The sequence below is a fragment of the Boleophthalmus pectinirostris genome, unplaced genomic scaffold (genome assembly GCF_026225935.1).
Source record: "Boleophthalmus pectinirostris isolate CB_2022bp ecotype Guang Dong unplaced genomic scaffold, ASM2622593v1 HiC_scaffold_17, whole genome shotgun sequence".
Taxonomy (NCBI): Eukaryota; Metazoa; Chordata; class Actinopteri; order Gobiiformes; family Gobiidae; genus Boleophthalmus; species Boleophthalmus pectinirostris.
Window position 1 is genome coordinate 6493677 of NW_026571115.1, and position 17861 is coordinate 6511537.

At 39.1% G+C, this 17861-nt stretch overlaps 1 protein-coding gene across 1 annotated transcript in view; it reads right to left on the reverse strand.

Moving 5' to 3' along the window:
• hsd3b7 (hydroxy-delta-5-steroid dehydrogenase, 3 beta- and steroid delta-isomerase) overlaps positions 1-17861 on the reverse strand; it is a 33471-nt gene that overhangs the window by 10179 nt on the left and 5431 nt on the right. The window contains exon 3 of the mRNA XM_020933157.2: positions 4760-4868. Coding sequence (XP_020788816.2) covers positions 4760-4868 — 109 coding nt within the window. The remainder of the gene's footprint in view (positions 1-4759; positions 4869-17861) is intronic.

Genomic DNA, 17861 nt, shown 5'->3' on the forward strand with positions numbered 1-17861 from the left:
GTTTTTCGTTATTGGTTGTACAAAACAAGTGCATATGCCAGGTTAGACTACTAATTCGTTAACATGATTATATTTAGTTAAGTTTTCCTAAAAATCTTGCCTATTATTTTCAAGTTTTGGAATTTTGGTGACGGTCATAATTTTACTTCCTGACTGGACCGGGCAGCAGATATGACATGTGTGGAGGTAATCCCATAACTGTTACCTGGCAACCATTGTGCTAACAAGGGCCATAAATTGACAAAATAAAACAATAGTCATGAATTGACAAATAAAAATAAATAACAACACAGTTTTTTCTTACATCAATGCTTAAACTGTAAGAATAATGCCTTCAATGTGCGTAAATTGTCTCTGCATTTTGGATGGAATTGATGTCAGTTGATGACATATGGAGAGGTGCTGTGTTTTTGGCTGTGTCAGAATGTCTGTCCTAGTCCCTAACCCAGGGGTGGGCAAACTTTCTGGCTCGCGGGCCACATAGGGTCCTAAAGTTTGACTGAAGGGACGGACAGAAGACAGGACATAACGTGTTAAGAGCTCAGATTCATTACATTCTTATTCACATTTACCTAGGACTTCAGACGTGGGCTACATGTTTCATCACTGCTGTGAAAGATTCAGAACACATAAAACTGTTGAGACCTGTTCCACTGCACACCACGAGTGAATGTATATCATGAGTTCACCGTTTTTGAATATGACTGATAACAGCTCAAAATCAAAGCTCTCGCCAAACACCCACAGATACACACCTGTGAGAGTGATAAATCCTGACTCCAAAATGTTGTACACATTAATAATCACAACTCAGAGTCCACTTGGTTTCCTAGATCGATTTTTACCACCTCAAAATGGAAGCAGTGCAGTCTTATATCTTAAGCACCAACTACTTCACTCATGGTCCGAATAACTCCTGTAAGAACACTTTCCCATAAAGCATTGCGGCCAACATAATACACCGCAACTCAATGTATATATAGTGCGCCATCTACTGGGAAACGCTGGAAATGCATGACAAATAAAACATCAACAAGGTTTATTATTGTAATTTATTCCAGTTCGGCGGGCCGGATTAAAAGGTTTAAAGGGCCGCATATGGCCCCCGGGCCATAGTTTGCCCACCCCTGCCCTAACCCCTCATTACATAGGCCTGCACTCTTTAGCACCCTCTACAGTGCACTGACTGACAGAGCTATTCAGACATGCAGTGAAAAAAACTCAGCTAAACTCTGATAAAACTTGATTTCTGTCATAAATAATGATCACATCTAAAGCTGGATATCATTCAGAAGTTGCCGATACAATACATAGGCCACGATACATTTGATACTTTGATACATAGGCCACGATACTATACATAGCTCGACATATAAGCCACGATACGATACATGCCTCGATACATAGGCCACGATATGATACATACCTGGATACATAGTAAGTAAGTAAATAAGTAAGTAAGTAAGGCTACGTTCAGACTGCAGGGCTTAACGCTTAATTCCAATTTTTTTGTGAAATCTGATGTTTTTGCGAGGTCGTTCACATTTCCAATTAAATGTGACTTGTATTCGATCCCCTGTGTGAACAGTAAACGTGTCCCGCATGTGCACTGGAGACACGATGACGTCAACCGCAGCGAGCGTGCTCTGTGTTTACGGAAGTTGTCCAAACATGGACGCGAGCATTGAGCACCTGGCGATTTTAAAGTTCCTCTCGTACCGGAGCCAGAACATGAACAACTTACTTGTTTTAAGGAGGAGATTGAGAAGGATGAGGTTTTTGGCCGTGGCGTTTTGTAGGACAGCGGCAGCGACGTCCGTTGAAAGGAACATGTGGATGCGGAGACGGAGCCAAGAGTGGTGAGTGGTGATGTGCTTCGCTTCAGTGACACGGAGTTCATTAACAATTTTCGGACTACTTCAGCGCAGAATAGTGACATTTGTGGCTTGTTGATAACGTGTAGGTTGAATGAATGCACTTTGGCCGTTCACACTGAAGTCGCATGTCAAAAGATCGGATATGTATCGGATTCAGGACCACATATCCAAGTGGCCTGGGTCGCATTTGAAAAAAATGGATCTGTGTCATTAAAAGATCAGATACAGGTCACATAGAGGCCAAAAAATCGGATTTGGGTCACTTCAGACTGCAGTCTGAACGCAGCCTAAGTCTCCATTTCTATAGCGCTTTTCACAGACATTTTTGTCACAAAGACGCTTTACAGAGCATTATTCAGCATTATTCATTCACTCTATACCTGGTGATGGTAAGCTACTGTTGTAGCCATAGCTGCCCTGGGGCAGACTGACAGAAGCGCAGCTGCCATGCCAATTGGCGCCAACGGTCCCTCCGACCACCACCATCACTCACCACTCATCACACACACACACACACCACTTTCATACTAGGCAAAGTGGGTGAAGTGTCTAGCATAAGCCACAATACAATACATGCCTCGATACATGGGCCACGATACGATACATACAGTGAGCTTACTATTTAATACAATTCAATACGTTATATTTCAAAGTGATTCAATACTCTTCTATAAAAAATAAAGGCTAAATGATGGTTGTGACACTAAAAGTCTTTGTTAAACCACTTCTTGTGCAAGTTAAATATGAAACACAAACATCATCAAAACTGTGAAAATGTCAAATGTGTTGCATGAACGAATTTCCTTCCTCTGAACAAGAAACAAAACTGTAGCACTTTAACAAAATAATTTAGTAACAAAACACTTTTGGCAATATATATCGATACAGCAGAAAAACGATATCTATAATGTATCATCACATTGAACAATACGATATAACGATATTTCTGCACACCCCTGATCACATCAGACTGGCACAAGTGTTTATGACAAATAATAATCATATGTGTATTTGTCAAGCTGGATTTCACATAAACAATCTGGATTATTAGTTTTTTTATCAATCTATTAACAACTGGAGCTAAGGTAATCGGTTAAACCTAGCACCACTATCACCAGAACGCTTTATTTAGTCGTGTTTTATTCAGAATCAGGATCTACAGAGCCATAAATCAGCGCTTTTATCAAATTTTATTCACTTGTCTTGTGTCCACATCGACTCATGTAATGCATTGTTGTCTATTGACCAATCTAGTGACCACCAATGCCCACTACAATTTTGAATGCTAGGGAGTAGGAAATAGAGTAGACATTTAGACACAGCCTTTGTTTCTATATTTCATTATGATGATGCGCTCTCCCAAACCATGGCATAATGAATCTGTCAAATGTGGCAACTCAGAAGGACACCCTGCAATTTTCAATTTCATAACTTCATTGCAATGTGTTTTTATTTTTTTATGACTCAACTGTATCTGATTTTCTATCCAAAAGAAAAAATGAGTTTGCACAATACAACCCAATGTCCAAATTAGATTTCCTCATCATGACAAAAAACACACACGAGGTAACTAAAGGAGGAAAATGACATTAATTTAAAGGTGCATTGTGTAACTTTTCTGGTGGAGGGTCTGTCACCTGCTTGTTTATATGGATACGTCATTGCTCTGCCTGGAATGTTCCACAATATGACATTAAACATCTCTACTTTATATTTATTCAATTACAGGTGGTTTTATAGCTTAAAAATACCTAGAAAAACAAACATTCTGTGAGCGAGGGTCGCCTCTCCATAGTTCTGACCTGTAACTTGGTCTGGTTTGTTTCCACTAAGACAGAAAGGCTTAATGCCATACTGTGAAACATTCCGCACAAAGCAAGAAACAACTTCCAACAAGTACTTTACGACAATAGGGACTTACATTACTGATGTTTTTAATTATTCTAAGTTCTATCAAGTTATAACATTGTCCCATCATCAAAAACAGCTTGAACAGGTTTTAGATGGCACCCATGCATTTGAGTATTTTAGAGATCTCTCCCAGGGCCCTATTCAAACTTTTTACAGTTAGCTGTAAGATTCTACAGATGAGAGGAGGAGAGGGTCAGATGGAATAGAGCACAGGTGTCAAACATAAGGCCCGGGGGCCAGATCCGGCCCTCCAAGACCTTTAATCTGGCCCTTAGCTGACGTTTTACTAAAATATTGTAATTATATTTTCTATTAAAATATTGTTTCTTTTCTGCTGTGTTTATCACAGCAGCGTCTCCAGCGTCTCTGTGCATGGCCCCTCCCACCAGAGCAGCACAAATGAAGACTTGTCTCTTTCCAAACGCTCTTAAAGGACGATCGTTTTGACTGTTGACTGTGACACCCTCATCAGAAAAATGTCCAAAATGACAAAAATGGAGCCAAGTGCAGGATTTTCCAAGAAAAATTGTCTTATTCCTGTTTACGTACAAGTTCATGTTAAAACATTGTGTTGAAATAGTTTTTTCTTAAAGATTCAGGTTGTTCATAATATTATAATATTTTGTAAAAGAAAAAGTTCATCAATTAAAAAAGATTTCTGTAATAGATTTGTGTTTCTCTGCACAAATATTTGAACTTATTGTTATTTTTGGGGTTTATATGACATGAGTTTTCTGATCCCCCTTTGAGATCAAAGTGGGTTGGATACGGCCCCCGGACCAAAATGAGATTGACACCCCTGGAATAGAGGATGGAGGTCAGATTGAGCAGAGGAGAGCATTAGATGGAGCAGAGGATGGGGTCAGATGGAGCAGAGGAGAGCGTCAGATGGAGCAGAGGAGAGGGTTAGATGGAGCAGAAGACGGGGTCAGAAGGATCAGAGGTGAACGTCAGATGGAGCAGAAGATTACCTGATAAACTGATCTCCTTCTTGATTGGGGCCGACCACGCCCATGCTGCTGGTGTAAATGAGGCTCGGAATACCATTTTCCACACAAGCTTGGATCGCATTCTCAGTCCCTGAAATCACACAATACTTGATTAGATGATCACAAAACGACAACAAACTAAGCATTTTCTTAAAAGACATGTACTGTCAAAGCAATACTGTGCAACTTAATGGAGGAAGTTTAAACCCTTCAGAACATTCTTCAGATAGACGTACGGTATGGTATTTTCATCAATCAATCAATCAATCAAACTTTATTTGTATAGCACTTTTCATACATTTAAAATGTAGCACAAAGTGCTTCACATGCAACAGAAAAATTACAATACAATAATTAAAATCAAGAGCAACCCCCCATCCCATCCCTTTGTTTCATCCATATATACAACCATTTAAACATAAACATAAAAACAAAAACATAAAACTCCTAAAGGTTATTATAAAAATCAAAATGGAGAGCTAAAATCAAATGGAGACAAAGTAAAACAGTAATGATAATTTAATTTAGAATAAATAAATATAATAATAATAATAATAATAATTTAAGTTAAGACAGATAAAAGTTTCAATTAAAAGCTAAATTAAAAAGATAGGTTTTGAGCTTACTTTTAAAAAATATGAACACTCGCAGCGGACCTCAGATCCTCAGGCAGACTGTTCCACAAACGGGGCCATAAAAGCTGAATGACGCCTCACCGTGAGTTTTAGTCTGGACTCTTGGGACAGTTAAAAGAAGACTACCTGAGGACCTGAGAGTCCGAGAGGGCTCATATGATAAAAGCAGATCAGATAAATAAATAGGACTAAGACCATTAAGAGCTTTTATAAACTAATAAAAGAACTTTAAAATCTATCCTGAAGCTCACAGGAAGCCAGTGCAGAGACTTCAGTACTGGGGTGATGTGCTCTCGCTTCCTGGTCCTCGTCAGCAGCCGGGCTGCAGAGTTTTGGAGGAGCTGCAATGGAGCTGTAGATTTCTTTGGAAGACCAGAAAGGAGAGCATTGCAGTAATCAACACGATTTGTGATAAAAGCATGTATTAAAGTCTCTGCACTGGCTTGAGAGAGAAATGGTCTGACTCTGGCAATATTTTTTAGATGATAAAAACCGGATTTAGTGATGGACCTGATGTGTGGCTCAAAGCTAAGCTCACTGTCAAGAGTAACTCCTAAACTCTTGACCCTCTCACAGGGGTTCAGTGAGTAGGTTTGGAGCTTAGCTTTGAGCCTCTCTCTCTGAGCTTCAGGACCAATTTCATGATATTGCATCTCACGGTATGATATTTAGTGTGATATTTTTTGAAGACTAAGAAAACTGTGAATAAACTATGAATAATACATTTTTTTTCTGTCATAATCCAAATAACATTTAAAAGTGCTGAGAACAGTTATTTCTTCAAGAAGTCTGGACTGAAACAGAGCAAAGGGTCATGGTCTATGTAGTTCCCTCTGCTTTTTAGCTATTGCTGCACCATAATTATTAATTTAAGCAATGAGACTTATAATTTCGATATATTGTGATAGTCCACAATACTACTGAGAGACTTTTGACGATACGATATTACGATATTTCAGTTATTGTTACATCCCTATCTTTTGCATTTTTTTTGTCCTATTCACCAACAGTGTTTTGCACTGCATTTGACAATCTGTATATCATTTGGCATCATCGTTATTTTTTTTCAAAATAAAACCAAAAATAAGAAAATGGAAAGACAACGGTTTTCTTCATTATTTGTCTCTAAAACCAAAATGAAAAAAACATATAACAATGAATTTTTTCAGTTTTCCTGAACCAGGACTAAACCTGGACTAAACCACGTCCGGGACCAGACCAGAACCAGACCGGGACTGAGACCGGGACCAGACGAGGGCTGAGACTGGAACCAGAACAGGACTGAGACCAGGACTGAAAATGGTTTATTCCTGTTTTAGTCCTGTTTAGTCCCGTTCAGTCCGTATGTGGTGCAAAAGTCCGGCATCACAGTTTAAGTCACAGAAATGGGAAACGGCTGTTATCCATTTTTTCCATTATACATTTAAACACAAAATCGAAACTGAAAAAATTAAACATTATCCGTTTTTCATTTTGGTTTTGGAGACAAATAATTAAGAAAATAATTGTTTTTTCATTTTCTTATTTTTGGTTTTATATAAAAAAAAACAAATGAACGAGTGATTTTAATTCGTTTTTCATAAGTGACTCACGTAGAGGTAAACGGGATGTAAACGGCTCAAATGGCTGGCCCAAAGCTCTCGGAATTACTCTGCACGATTCACTGAACACTATTGTGCTCCATAATCACATCATCACTGAGGCATCATGTGGACACGGGCAAACACAAAACAGAAAGTCATGGGAGGCAAAACCGTCGAAGTACAATTAACCTGACAAACTTTTATTGTTGAAGTCGAGATTCAGTTTACGGTGCACATTTTACACACATTAAGAAAACTGAAATCTGATCAACTAATATAACAAACACTGGATTTTTTGTGTAACCCATGTCTCTGACTCCATTCAAACCACAACCTTAGAGTCATGATCACTTTATAAGACCTGACACTTTATAGCACCTGTGATTTTAGAACAAATCTCACTTTATAACACCTTTCATTTTATAACACCTCTCACTTAATAACAAATCTCACTTAATAACAAATCTCACTTAATAACAAATCTCACTTTATAACACCTTTCACTTTATAACACCTTTCACTTTATAACACCTCTGACTTTACAACACCTTTATAACACCTTCCACCTGACATTTTATTATGTCACCTCCCGTATGGATTGGATCCATTGAAAACACCACCCCCTCCATCGACCACACCACCCCCTCCATCGACCACACCACCCCCTCCATCGACCACACCACCCCCTCCATCGACCACACCACCCCCTCCATCGACCACACCACCCCCTCCATCGACCACACCACCCCCTCCATCGACCACACCACCCCTCCATCGACCACACCACCCCCTCCATCGACCACACCACCCCCTCCATCGACCACACCACCCCCCCATCGACATCCCACCCCCTCCATCGACCACACCACCCCTCCATCGACCACACCACCCCCTCCATCGACCTCAGCACCCCCTACATCGACCCGATTTACCCGTTCATCGACCACACCACCCCCCGTCCTACAACAGCTCCACTGTCCCCCCATCCCACACCGCAGTCAATGCAAAATCCTGCTCTTCACATTCCATACCCTGGCACACGCTCTGGAAGACTCTGCCTCCTGAAGTCCGCAACACTGACTCACTCCACGTTTCAAATCCAAACAAAAAACTCCTGTTCTGACTGGCCTGTTCATTCCAGCCTACCTTTGGACCATACCTGCACTATCCCAGTTCAACTTTATGTGCTTTTTAACTTTGTTTTTTTGTTTATTGTTGTAAGGTGACCTTAAGTGTCCAGAAAGGCACCTAATAAATAAAATGCATTATTATTATTATTACACCTGTCACTAGGCCTGCACAATGTATCACATTATATTGATGAATACAATAATCGGTAATGCAGCATTCTTGATACAGCACAACAACACCAAAATGGGTGTATTTTTAAAGGGACCATATTGTGCTTGTTGTGGAATTTCAAGACTGTAAACATCAAGGCACAGGTTTCATAAAGACGCATAAGCTAAGACTCAACACAAGGAGTACAAGGTCAGAGTGTTAAGCCAATGATGTTCATTTTGTCTTCTTATATACTTAAACTTCTTAGGTTGAACATGCAACAGCTGATATATTACAACAAGCTAAGCAAGAAACACTAGATATAAAACAAAGATGTAAGAATCAAGATGTTGTGGTGACCTTGTTTAACGGTAGACATCTGATGTATCGTTTATGATCAGCCTGAACCCAGTAACCCTCGACAAAACAGACCTGGAATTGTGTTTTGTTTCATTTACGCATGTTTAAGACACAAACCCTGCAGATTTAAGTTGAGTTCTTCTTTCAAATTGAAAACACTCACTGATGTCAAGGGGTAATACAGAAAATGCTCCACTGGGATTTTCAACTCCATACACGTTCACTAGAATCATTTGGATGGTTTCAGCCCTGGGATTGCCAATCTCTCATGAACATGAAAGGTAGTTGTTAACTAATGTGCATTAAATTTTTTTGTTTTATCATAACTAAAACAAATATATTTAAAATCCACTTTTATCATGCCAGTTGTTAACTTTACTTTGTCTCTAAACTCTGCTCTGGCTTCTACTGAGAGCTGTAAAAAGCACTTATAAATGTAAAATAAAAATGTGGAATAACTTTGGACCAGTGCAAACCATTTAAAATGAACTAGTTGTGTTTTTCACATTTTTAAGAGAGTAAAAATCAGGTACAGCACATGATACAGTCCGGGCTTAAATCTGGTGGTTATCGTAAAGTGAAATACTTGGTGTTACTTTTCATCTAATCTTTCTTCATATTATCACTAGGGACACAGCCACACTAGGAAAAACCGTAGCCCCTAAAGCACGGTATGAGATGGTTGGGACTTTGGCCCATTTGGAGGAAGTTGGCCAAAGCACAGCATGGTTGCTCATGCACGACTTTACTATAAAATCCCTGTCAGATGTGCTAATGTTACTCATATGATAAAAACAGTGAAGAAATTCCACACACTTAAATTCAAAAGGACTGTGATAGAGACAGAAGTTTTGCAGCCATGTCTCCTGTTGTCCTCACTCCTCCGGCTGTTTTTATATCCATAAACTCATAGTGGAGCGCGCATCATATCTGCCTCACTATTTAAGAGATATTTCATGTAATGTTGCATGACCTGTAAAACAAACAGCACTGTGTAATGATGTCGTCAACCGTGGCCCTGTTTGGTTGTGCAGGTGTGACGGCGGGCCATAGAACCCATAGCAATCATGTTTGAGCGCGGCACGGTTCTAAAGTCCTAGTGTGACTGCGCCCTAAGAGTCTGAGAAGAGGAGCAGAATCCTGGCATGCCTTTGTAATTCTCTGATAATTGTTCACTTCAGAACAGAATGTCCAGACATGTTCAGGTCAAATGCTGGCACAAAAATGTATGTTTTTTCCTGACTTCACTTCAAACTTCATTGTGATTGGCTGACTCCACCTGTCACTCACTCCAAAGCCTCATCCTCCTGGTGCAGACTGTGCACCATTAAAGAACAGTGGCGCCTTCAAGTTATGTTTGTGCCATTTCTGATCCTCAAATCAAACAAACTCTTAATACAGGTCTAACCACAAATACCGTCAGGTTTAAAGGTGCACTGTGTAACTTTTTTGGTGAAGAGTCCATCAAATGGTTTTCTCCAAGGAGATGTTATTGTTTTGTTTGGAATGTTTGACAGTATGGCATTAAACCTTTCTATCTTCATGGAGACCAAAGGAGATTAAGTAACAGGTCAGATCTGTATAAAGGCAACGCCAATCACAGTCAAAATGCCTGTTTTTCTATGTATTTTTGAGCTATAAAACTACATGTAATTGAATAAATATAATGTAGAGCTGTTGAATGTCATACTGCGGAACATTCCAGGCAGATCAGTGACATATCCATAGAAACAAGCAGGAGAGATGATGGACCCCAGCAAAAAAGTTAAATACTAGACTTTTAAACTAATCTGTATTTTGCATTAATTCAAGTAAAGCTCATACATCTTTTGAAAAACATGAATCTTTACTGTTAGCGATATCGCCTCTTCATAGATCTGACCTGTGATATGGCCTGGTGGCGCCATATGCTTGTCTCTGTGGAGATAGATAAGTTTAAAGCTACACTGAGAAATATTTCAATTCAAAGAAACATTTCCATGGAGACAAGAATGTGGCAAACCCTTAAACCAGTAAAGTTACAAAGTGCATCTTTAAACATTCATGACCAGCACCAACATAAGACACACCAACTTCCAGCCAAGCTATTTAGGACCAAACTGGAAACTTAAACTTAAAGATGTACTGTGTAACTTTTCTGGAAGAGTGTATATCACCTGCTTCACAAGCAAAGTTACAATTTAATAATTTAAATGGCCCATATAACGTTATTTTCTGATCTATGTTCTAATGTTGTTTCCTCATCACAAACTTACCTGGAGTTGTGTTTTGTTTCATTCACACATGTTTAACACACAACAGTTGAGTTCCTTCATACATTCTTTTCCACCTTGTGATGTCATGTGATAATGCAGGAAGCGCTCTGTGTTTTTATACTCCATACACCTTCACTACAATCATTTACATTATTTCAGCCCTAGAATTACCCATTGCCCTGCTAAACTAAAGCTAAAAGGTAGTTATTAACTTAAAAGAGAACCTGGTTATTCATTCATGAGGATTCATGTGAGTGAAACACAAACACAACTTCAGTTTTTCTTTTTTTTTCTTTTTTTTTGATAAAGTAACAACATTTTAACATGACTAATCTAGCATGACCATATTTTCAGAATAAAAAACTAGGACACCCCCTGGTTTGTGGTGGTTGGTAATAATAAAATTGTGAATTGAGTGCGTAATAAAGAACAGTTCCAAGTCACATTTTCTTTGTTTTGGTCAGTTTTAAGCATTTTTTCTGTATTTTACCTAAACAAATGACAATGTATGCCTCTTTACTGTTGTCAGGAATCAGATTAGTCAAAAACAGGGAGGCCTGGGACATTTCTTGTATAAAACTGGGACGAATCACTGATTTTGGATAAATCTGGGACAGGGGACACGGGGCTCAAAACTGGGACTGTTCAGTGTAAATAAGGACGTCTGGTCACCCTAGACTAAGCTCACAAGAGTCAGCATTGCATAATATAGAACCTTTAAAATAAAAAGGTAATTATTGGTGTTATGATGGAGATATTGGTATTGAGTAAGTAGAGTGCAACTTGCAGTTTCCAGTATTAGGTGTAGATCTTTAAGGCTACGTTCAGACTGCAGCCTGAAGTGACCCAAATCCAAGTTTTTTGCCCCTATGTGACCTGTATCTGGTCTTTTAATGACAAAATGCAACCCAGGCCATTTGGATATGTGCTCCTAAAACCGATACATATCCGATCTTTTGACATGCGACTTCAGTCTGAAAGGCCAGGTCACCTCCATGTGAGTGAAGCAGGACATGTTCCTTTCTACAGACATTGTTGCCACTGGCCCACAAAACTCCATGGTCAAAAACCTTGTCCTTCTCCTTCTCAACCTCCTCCTTAAATCAAATAAGCTGTAATGTTCTGGCTCCGATATACGACAGCAGCTTTAAACTGGCCAGATGCTCAATGCTAGCATCCATGTTTAGGCAACTTCCGTAAAAACTGAGTTGCTCATTTCATGTGGCATCATCGTGTCCTCCAATGCACATGTGGGACACTTTTGGGTCATTTAAAGTTCACACTGGAAATCACATTTAACTGGAAATGTGAAAGACCTCGCAAAAAAATGTCACAAAACAATCCAAATTGAGCATTAAGCCCTACAGTCTCAATGTGGCCTAAGTGCCCCATGAACTGGAATGCAGTTTTATCATTTACGGGCATACTGAGCCCTGTGGGTGTGGACTTCCACTGAGTAAGTGATTTTTTCCGCAGTAAAAAAAGCTGCTCTCTTTCACCACTTCCACCACATCAGGGTACTCCCATGAACCTCCCGCCACAGCTTCTTCGGTGTTAGCATTAGCACATGTTTAGGAGGGAAAGGGGGGGTCACAACTCCACCCAAATTCACCAAAATCTAAACTGAATTTTAAGCTGTGTCACTTATGAATTCAATTTTTATTCATAGCTGTTTCTGTAGCATTAGCGTTAGCATTAGCATTATACTGTAGCCTATTCCACAATTCCACTCAAAATCTTTACTCGACAATTGAAAATAAGAATTGAATTTTTAGCTATGTTACGAATAGGGATGTAACGATATCCAAGTCTCACGATACGATATCGTCATGGTATGAACCTCACGGTACAATATTTATTAAAGCTCATGATATGGTGGGAAGGCTCACGATAAGAGATGTAACAATATCCATATCTCTTAGTACAATATTTTCACAATATGCATCTCATGGTACAATATTTATTGTGATATTTTGTGGAGCAAACAAAACTGTTAATATGAAACTTTTTCCTCTTAAAATGTCTTGACAAGACTTAATCCAAAGAACTAAGACTTAAAAGTGTTAGAACTGTTATTTCTTCTTGTAGTCTACACTGAAATGGAGCAAAGGAAAATGGTCTATGTAGTTCCATCTGTCTTTTTTTTAGCTATAGACACATCAAGAATCTCGGCCTTCCGGTCATTGCTCAATGCTGGGAAGGATTTTCCAAAAAAGTGAGCATCAAACCATCATGTTTGTTTTCCCAGTGGGATGAGTCTATTGACAAAGCCAATCTTTTCAAGTCTTTTGAACCATATCACTTTTGTTTCTGGTTCTGATATTGTCATATTTTAGTTTTGGGATTCGGACATCGCTAATTGTGTGGTTGTTGGATCCTAACAGTGGAAAACGGCTTGAGAAATTTGTTTGCGAACTCCATAGATGCAAAAGGGAATCAGATCTGTGTGACTGCAAACCTCCGTTCAAACTGTTTCCCTTCCTAACGGAATTGAAAAATAGTGAAAGGCGAAGGCGATGGGCAGGATTGATACATGGGAAGGACGAAAAAGGAAACCTTTGACTGCCTAAATCATCCTGAGTTTGCGGCGAACATTTTGTATGTGGAGCGCCATCAAAGCAAAACCCCGATCCCTCATTCAGCCTTGGTTACGAATTTAAAAAGTCAACGCCAAAGCGAAAGGCACCAGCTGTTCGCCAAGAAACACCTTCCACTGCAAAGAGACCAAGACTTAATGTTGCTGTAAAACTACAAGAACAAGAAAGTGCAAGCTCAGCCTGCTTGTCTTCTATACCTCTCGCTTAACAAACGGGATCCCGCTTTGATGGCGCTCCACATACAAAATGTTAACTGCAAACCGGTGAAAAGATCATCAGATCATCCCAGCCATCCATTTAGGTAAACATCCTGCTGCAAGAGAGAGCTATCAACACCATCAAGAACACCACCCACCCAGCACACAATCTGTTCTTCCTCCTACCATCCAGCAAACATTATCACTGCATGTGGTGCAACACAACCAGACTAAGCAAAAGCTTCTCCCCACAGACCATCAGGCTAATCAACGCACTCAAGAAATTTCCATGAACATGTTGACCACTACATCCAAAACAACTTAATACATTCCTATATCCACGCTGCTATTTCAGCACTGTGCACTCACTTTACTCACTTACTTACCAAAAATAGCTACCTCATTTCTTTTCTTAATGGAAATGCATATGTTCTTTATCTGTCTGCCTGTATATTTTAGTGTTTATTTTATTTGTTATTGATGTCTGTGTACATTTGAGTTCATTGACTGATAAACTTTGGCTTTGTTTACACAATCATTGCTAGGTAGCAGTTTTTCGAGTTTTGAGATGAGGTAGTTGTATTCTGTTTTTATACTCATCACTACTTCCTGTACTTTCACACCTTCTTCTCAACTTTTCTTCTATAAACAGGTGCTGGATGAAATACTTAATCTTATTACTTCGGTAAAAGTACAGATACAGGGGCAAAAAGTTACTCAAGTAAAAGTAAAAGTATCACATGAAAAAAGCAACTTACCTGTTTAAAAATGTACTTAAAGAGTAAAAAGATCACATCATACGTCTATCACACTTATTAATTATAACACTTATTCACAATAATTTTCTCCGTGAATGGGGTTGCCTCTACACAGATCTGACCCGTAACATAATTTATAGTTGTCTCCCTTGAGGTAGACAGGTTTGGAACATTCTAGACAAAGGAATAACATCACCATCTAGAAAAGCATTCGAAGGACCCTCCACCAGAAAAGTTACACCTTTAAAGAAAAAAAAAAAGTGTCAAAAATGAATGTGAAATTCTCTTCAAAAGAGTCAAAAGATGGACCTATGATGTATTTTGCACGGTATTGCCATGGCGATGAAGCATGTTGGTGTTTGCAATGTGTGCTGACCGTTCTTGTGTGTTTAATGATACAGTGATGGAACTTTGGTCTCCACTTGAGCTGAGCCCACTTCAGTTTTCTATTGTGAATGTTCCCTTAGTCTGATTAGTGAAGTACAGCCCAAAGCTGCTGTAAGTTGCATTTCCAAGCAGGTGATTCCAAACAACATAAGACATACACACAAACTTCCAGCCAAGCTTCTGACCAAACTAAAGATGTACTGTGTAACTTTTCGGAAAGAATGTATGACACCTGCTTCACAGGCAAACTTACAATTTAAAGGGACAGTCCGGAATTTTGGACACAGGACCTCATTTCTTTGTTATCCAGAGTGTTGGAGATGTGTGGAGACACTTTTTAAAATATTCCATCCAGTCCTTGTATTTGCAGAGGTCACTGGTGCTAGGCTAGTGCATGTCAATGGCCATAGTTATCCTGCCACTAAAAACAGTCTTACCCACTCCACAAAACACACAAAGCAAATCTTCTATTATTACACCAGACGGTCGATGTAAATGTCTGTGTCGATAGAATAATTAGTGCTGTCAAAATTGAGAGATTAATTAATTATGATCTGTAATTAATTAATCTAATTAATCTCATTTTAATCTCACCTAAAAATTGCTGAGAAAAGCCTTCAATTTGAGGTATTTTCATTTAAATTCATTATTACATTATTGTGGCAGATCAAAAGACTGATATAGATTAAAAAAAAGTGACTTTATAAAGTCATTTATTGTTTAACAAATCTCTCCAAATTGGCTGTTGAGCCCAAGTCTCCATGAATAAGAAACTGTTTGTTGTAAAGTAGCAAAGACGAGGAAATCTGAACATAATAACTTTTGTCGACTTAAAGACAATAAAAAGTCCAGTCTTTCCTTAACCATATTAAAAATATTATTGATAGAGAAATGCTTTATATATGAGATCACTGGTTTTAGTTCTTGTTTAGACCTGGTTTAGACCTACTTTAGTCCTAGTTTAGTCCTGGAATGGATTAATCCTGGTTTTAGTCCTGGTGTTAGTTCTGGTTTAGTTCTGGTTTAGACCTGGTTTAGTCCTGGTGTTTAGTCCTGGTTTAGACCTGGTTTAGACCTGGTTTAGACCTGGTTTAAACCTGGTTTAGTCCTGGTTTAGTCCTGGTTTAGACCTGGTTTTAGTTCTGGTTTTAGTTCTGGTTTAGTCCTGGTTTAGACCTGGTTTAGACCTGGTTTTAGTTCTGGTTTTAGTTCTGGTTTAGTCCTGGTTTAGTCCTGGTTTAGACCTGGTTTAGTCCTGGTTTTAGTCTTGGTGTTAGTTCTGGTTTAGAGGCGCACAGGAGGAAGCGCGGTTTACGCCGCGTACGCGAGAAAACACGATCCACACGCGGCTCACGGGAGCACGTCGGTGTCCGCGCAGTGTCTACGGAAGGAAACGTGGTCCACACGTTCTCAGGTTAATGACGATGATGAAGGTGTGTGTTTGTGTTGTGTGTTTGTGTGTGTTGTGTGTGTTGTGTTTGTGTGTGTTTGTGTTTGTTTGTGTGTTTGTGTGTGTTTGTGTTTGTGTGTGTTTGTGTGTGTTTGTGTGTGTGTTTGTGTGTGTGTGTTTGTTTGTTGTGTGTGTGTGTGTTTGTGTGTGTTTGTTTTGTGTGTTTGTGTGTGTTTGTGTTTGTTTGTGTTTGTGTGTGTGTTTGTGTGTGTTTGTGTGCGTGTCCCCTCATGTGGCAGGTCACTATAGGACAGTAGTGCAGACATCATGAGTCTATGCAGGTTGTTTTCAGGCGATATTATATTTGTTATTTTCTTTTATATTTCACGTCGGGAGAATAATTTCCAAGACACGAATGTGTTTTTACCTGTGCACTGCTGCTCTGTTCTACTGGCTCTTCCACCTCGTCCATTGTGCGACTGACGCCGCCAACGTTAATATGACGTTTACATCGCTGTTACTGTGCACGTTTTTTGTGTGGCTTTCCGGCAATGAGTGGAAATACCGAAATAAAAAAATGTATAAATGTGTTTTGTGTGTGTGTGTGTGTTGTTGTCCCAACAACACATAAAAACAGGTTTTATAATAAAGAAACTCACATACAGAAACACTAAAGTTAGAGATTAAAAATGAGATTAACGCGATTAAAAAACATAACGCGCTAAATATGACTGTAATTAATTAATCGCAATTAACGCGATAATTTGACACCCCTAAGAATAATGTTTGAAATAAAACTAACCTTTCATCGCATGAATCATCGCATGTTGAGGGACTATTTCCTCAGCAGCAGCGGAATGTTACTTTGCTGGTAAGATAGGAGCTAATTTATATCAGTCCGCCGCTGCCAAGCTTTCCATCATGAAGTACAACTCACTGCTGCTGCTCAGACATAAATTATTCAAATGCAAGGTTTAAATTGACAGTCTGGTTAATAAAAGATAAATAAAAGATTTGCTTCGGGTGTTTTGTGGAGTGGGTAAGACTGTTTTTAGTGGCAGGAAAACTATGGCCATTGACATGCACTAGCCTAACACTAGCGACCTCTGCAAATACAAGGACTGGATGGAATATTTTAAAAAGTGTTTCCACACATCTCCAACACTCTGACTCACTAGGAAATGTGGGCCTTTGTCCAAAATTCCGCACTGTCCCTTTAATAATTTAAAGGGCCCATATAACGTTCTATGTTATAATGTTGTTTCCTCATCACAAACATACCTGGAGTTGTATAAAAAACACAGAGGAAGTGAGAGTTTCAGGGTATCTTTGTAGAAGTGTGCTCTTCAAGAATGAGAATCAAAAGCTAACAGATAGTGAAGATGACCAAACTTGTACTGTAAAAACTTACTGTGATAAAGTAAAAAGCGGTCAAAAAGTCCGAGGGACTGTTGGGATTAGAATATCACAGTAAGTTTTTACATTGCAAGCTTAATCATCTTCATTATATAATGCCTGGACTTGTGTTTGTTTTCATTCACACACGTTTAACACACAAACCCTGCATATTTAGGCTGAGTTCTTCTCTCAAACAGAAATCACACATATACAGGAAATGCTCCACTGTGTTTTTAAACTCCA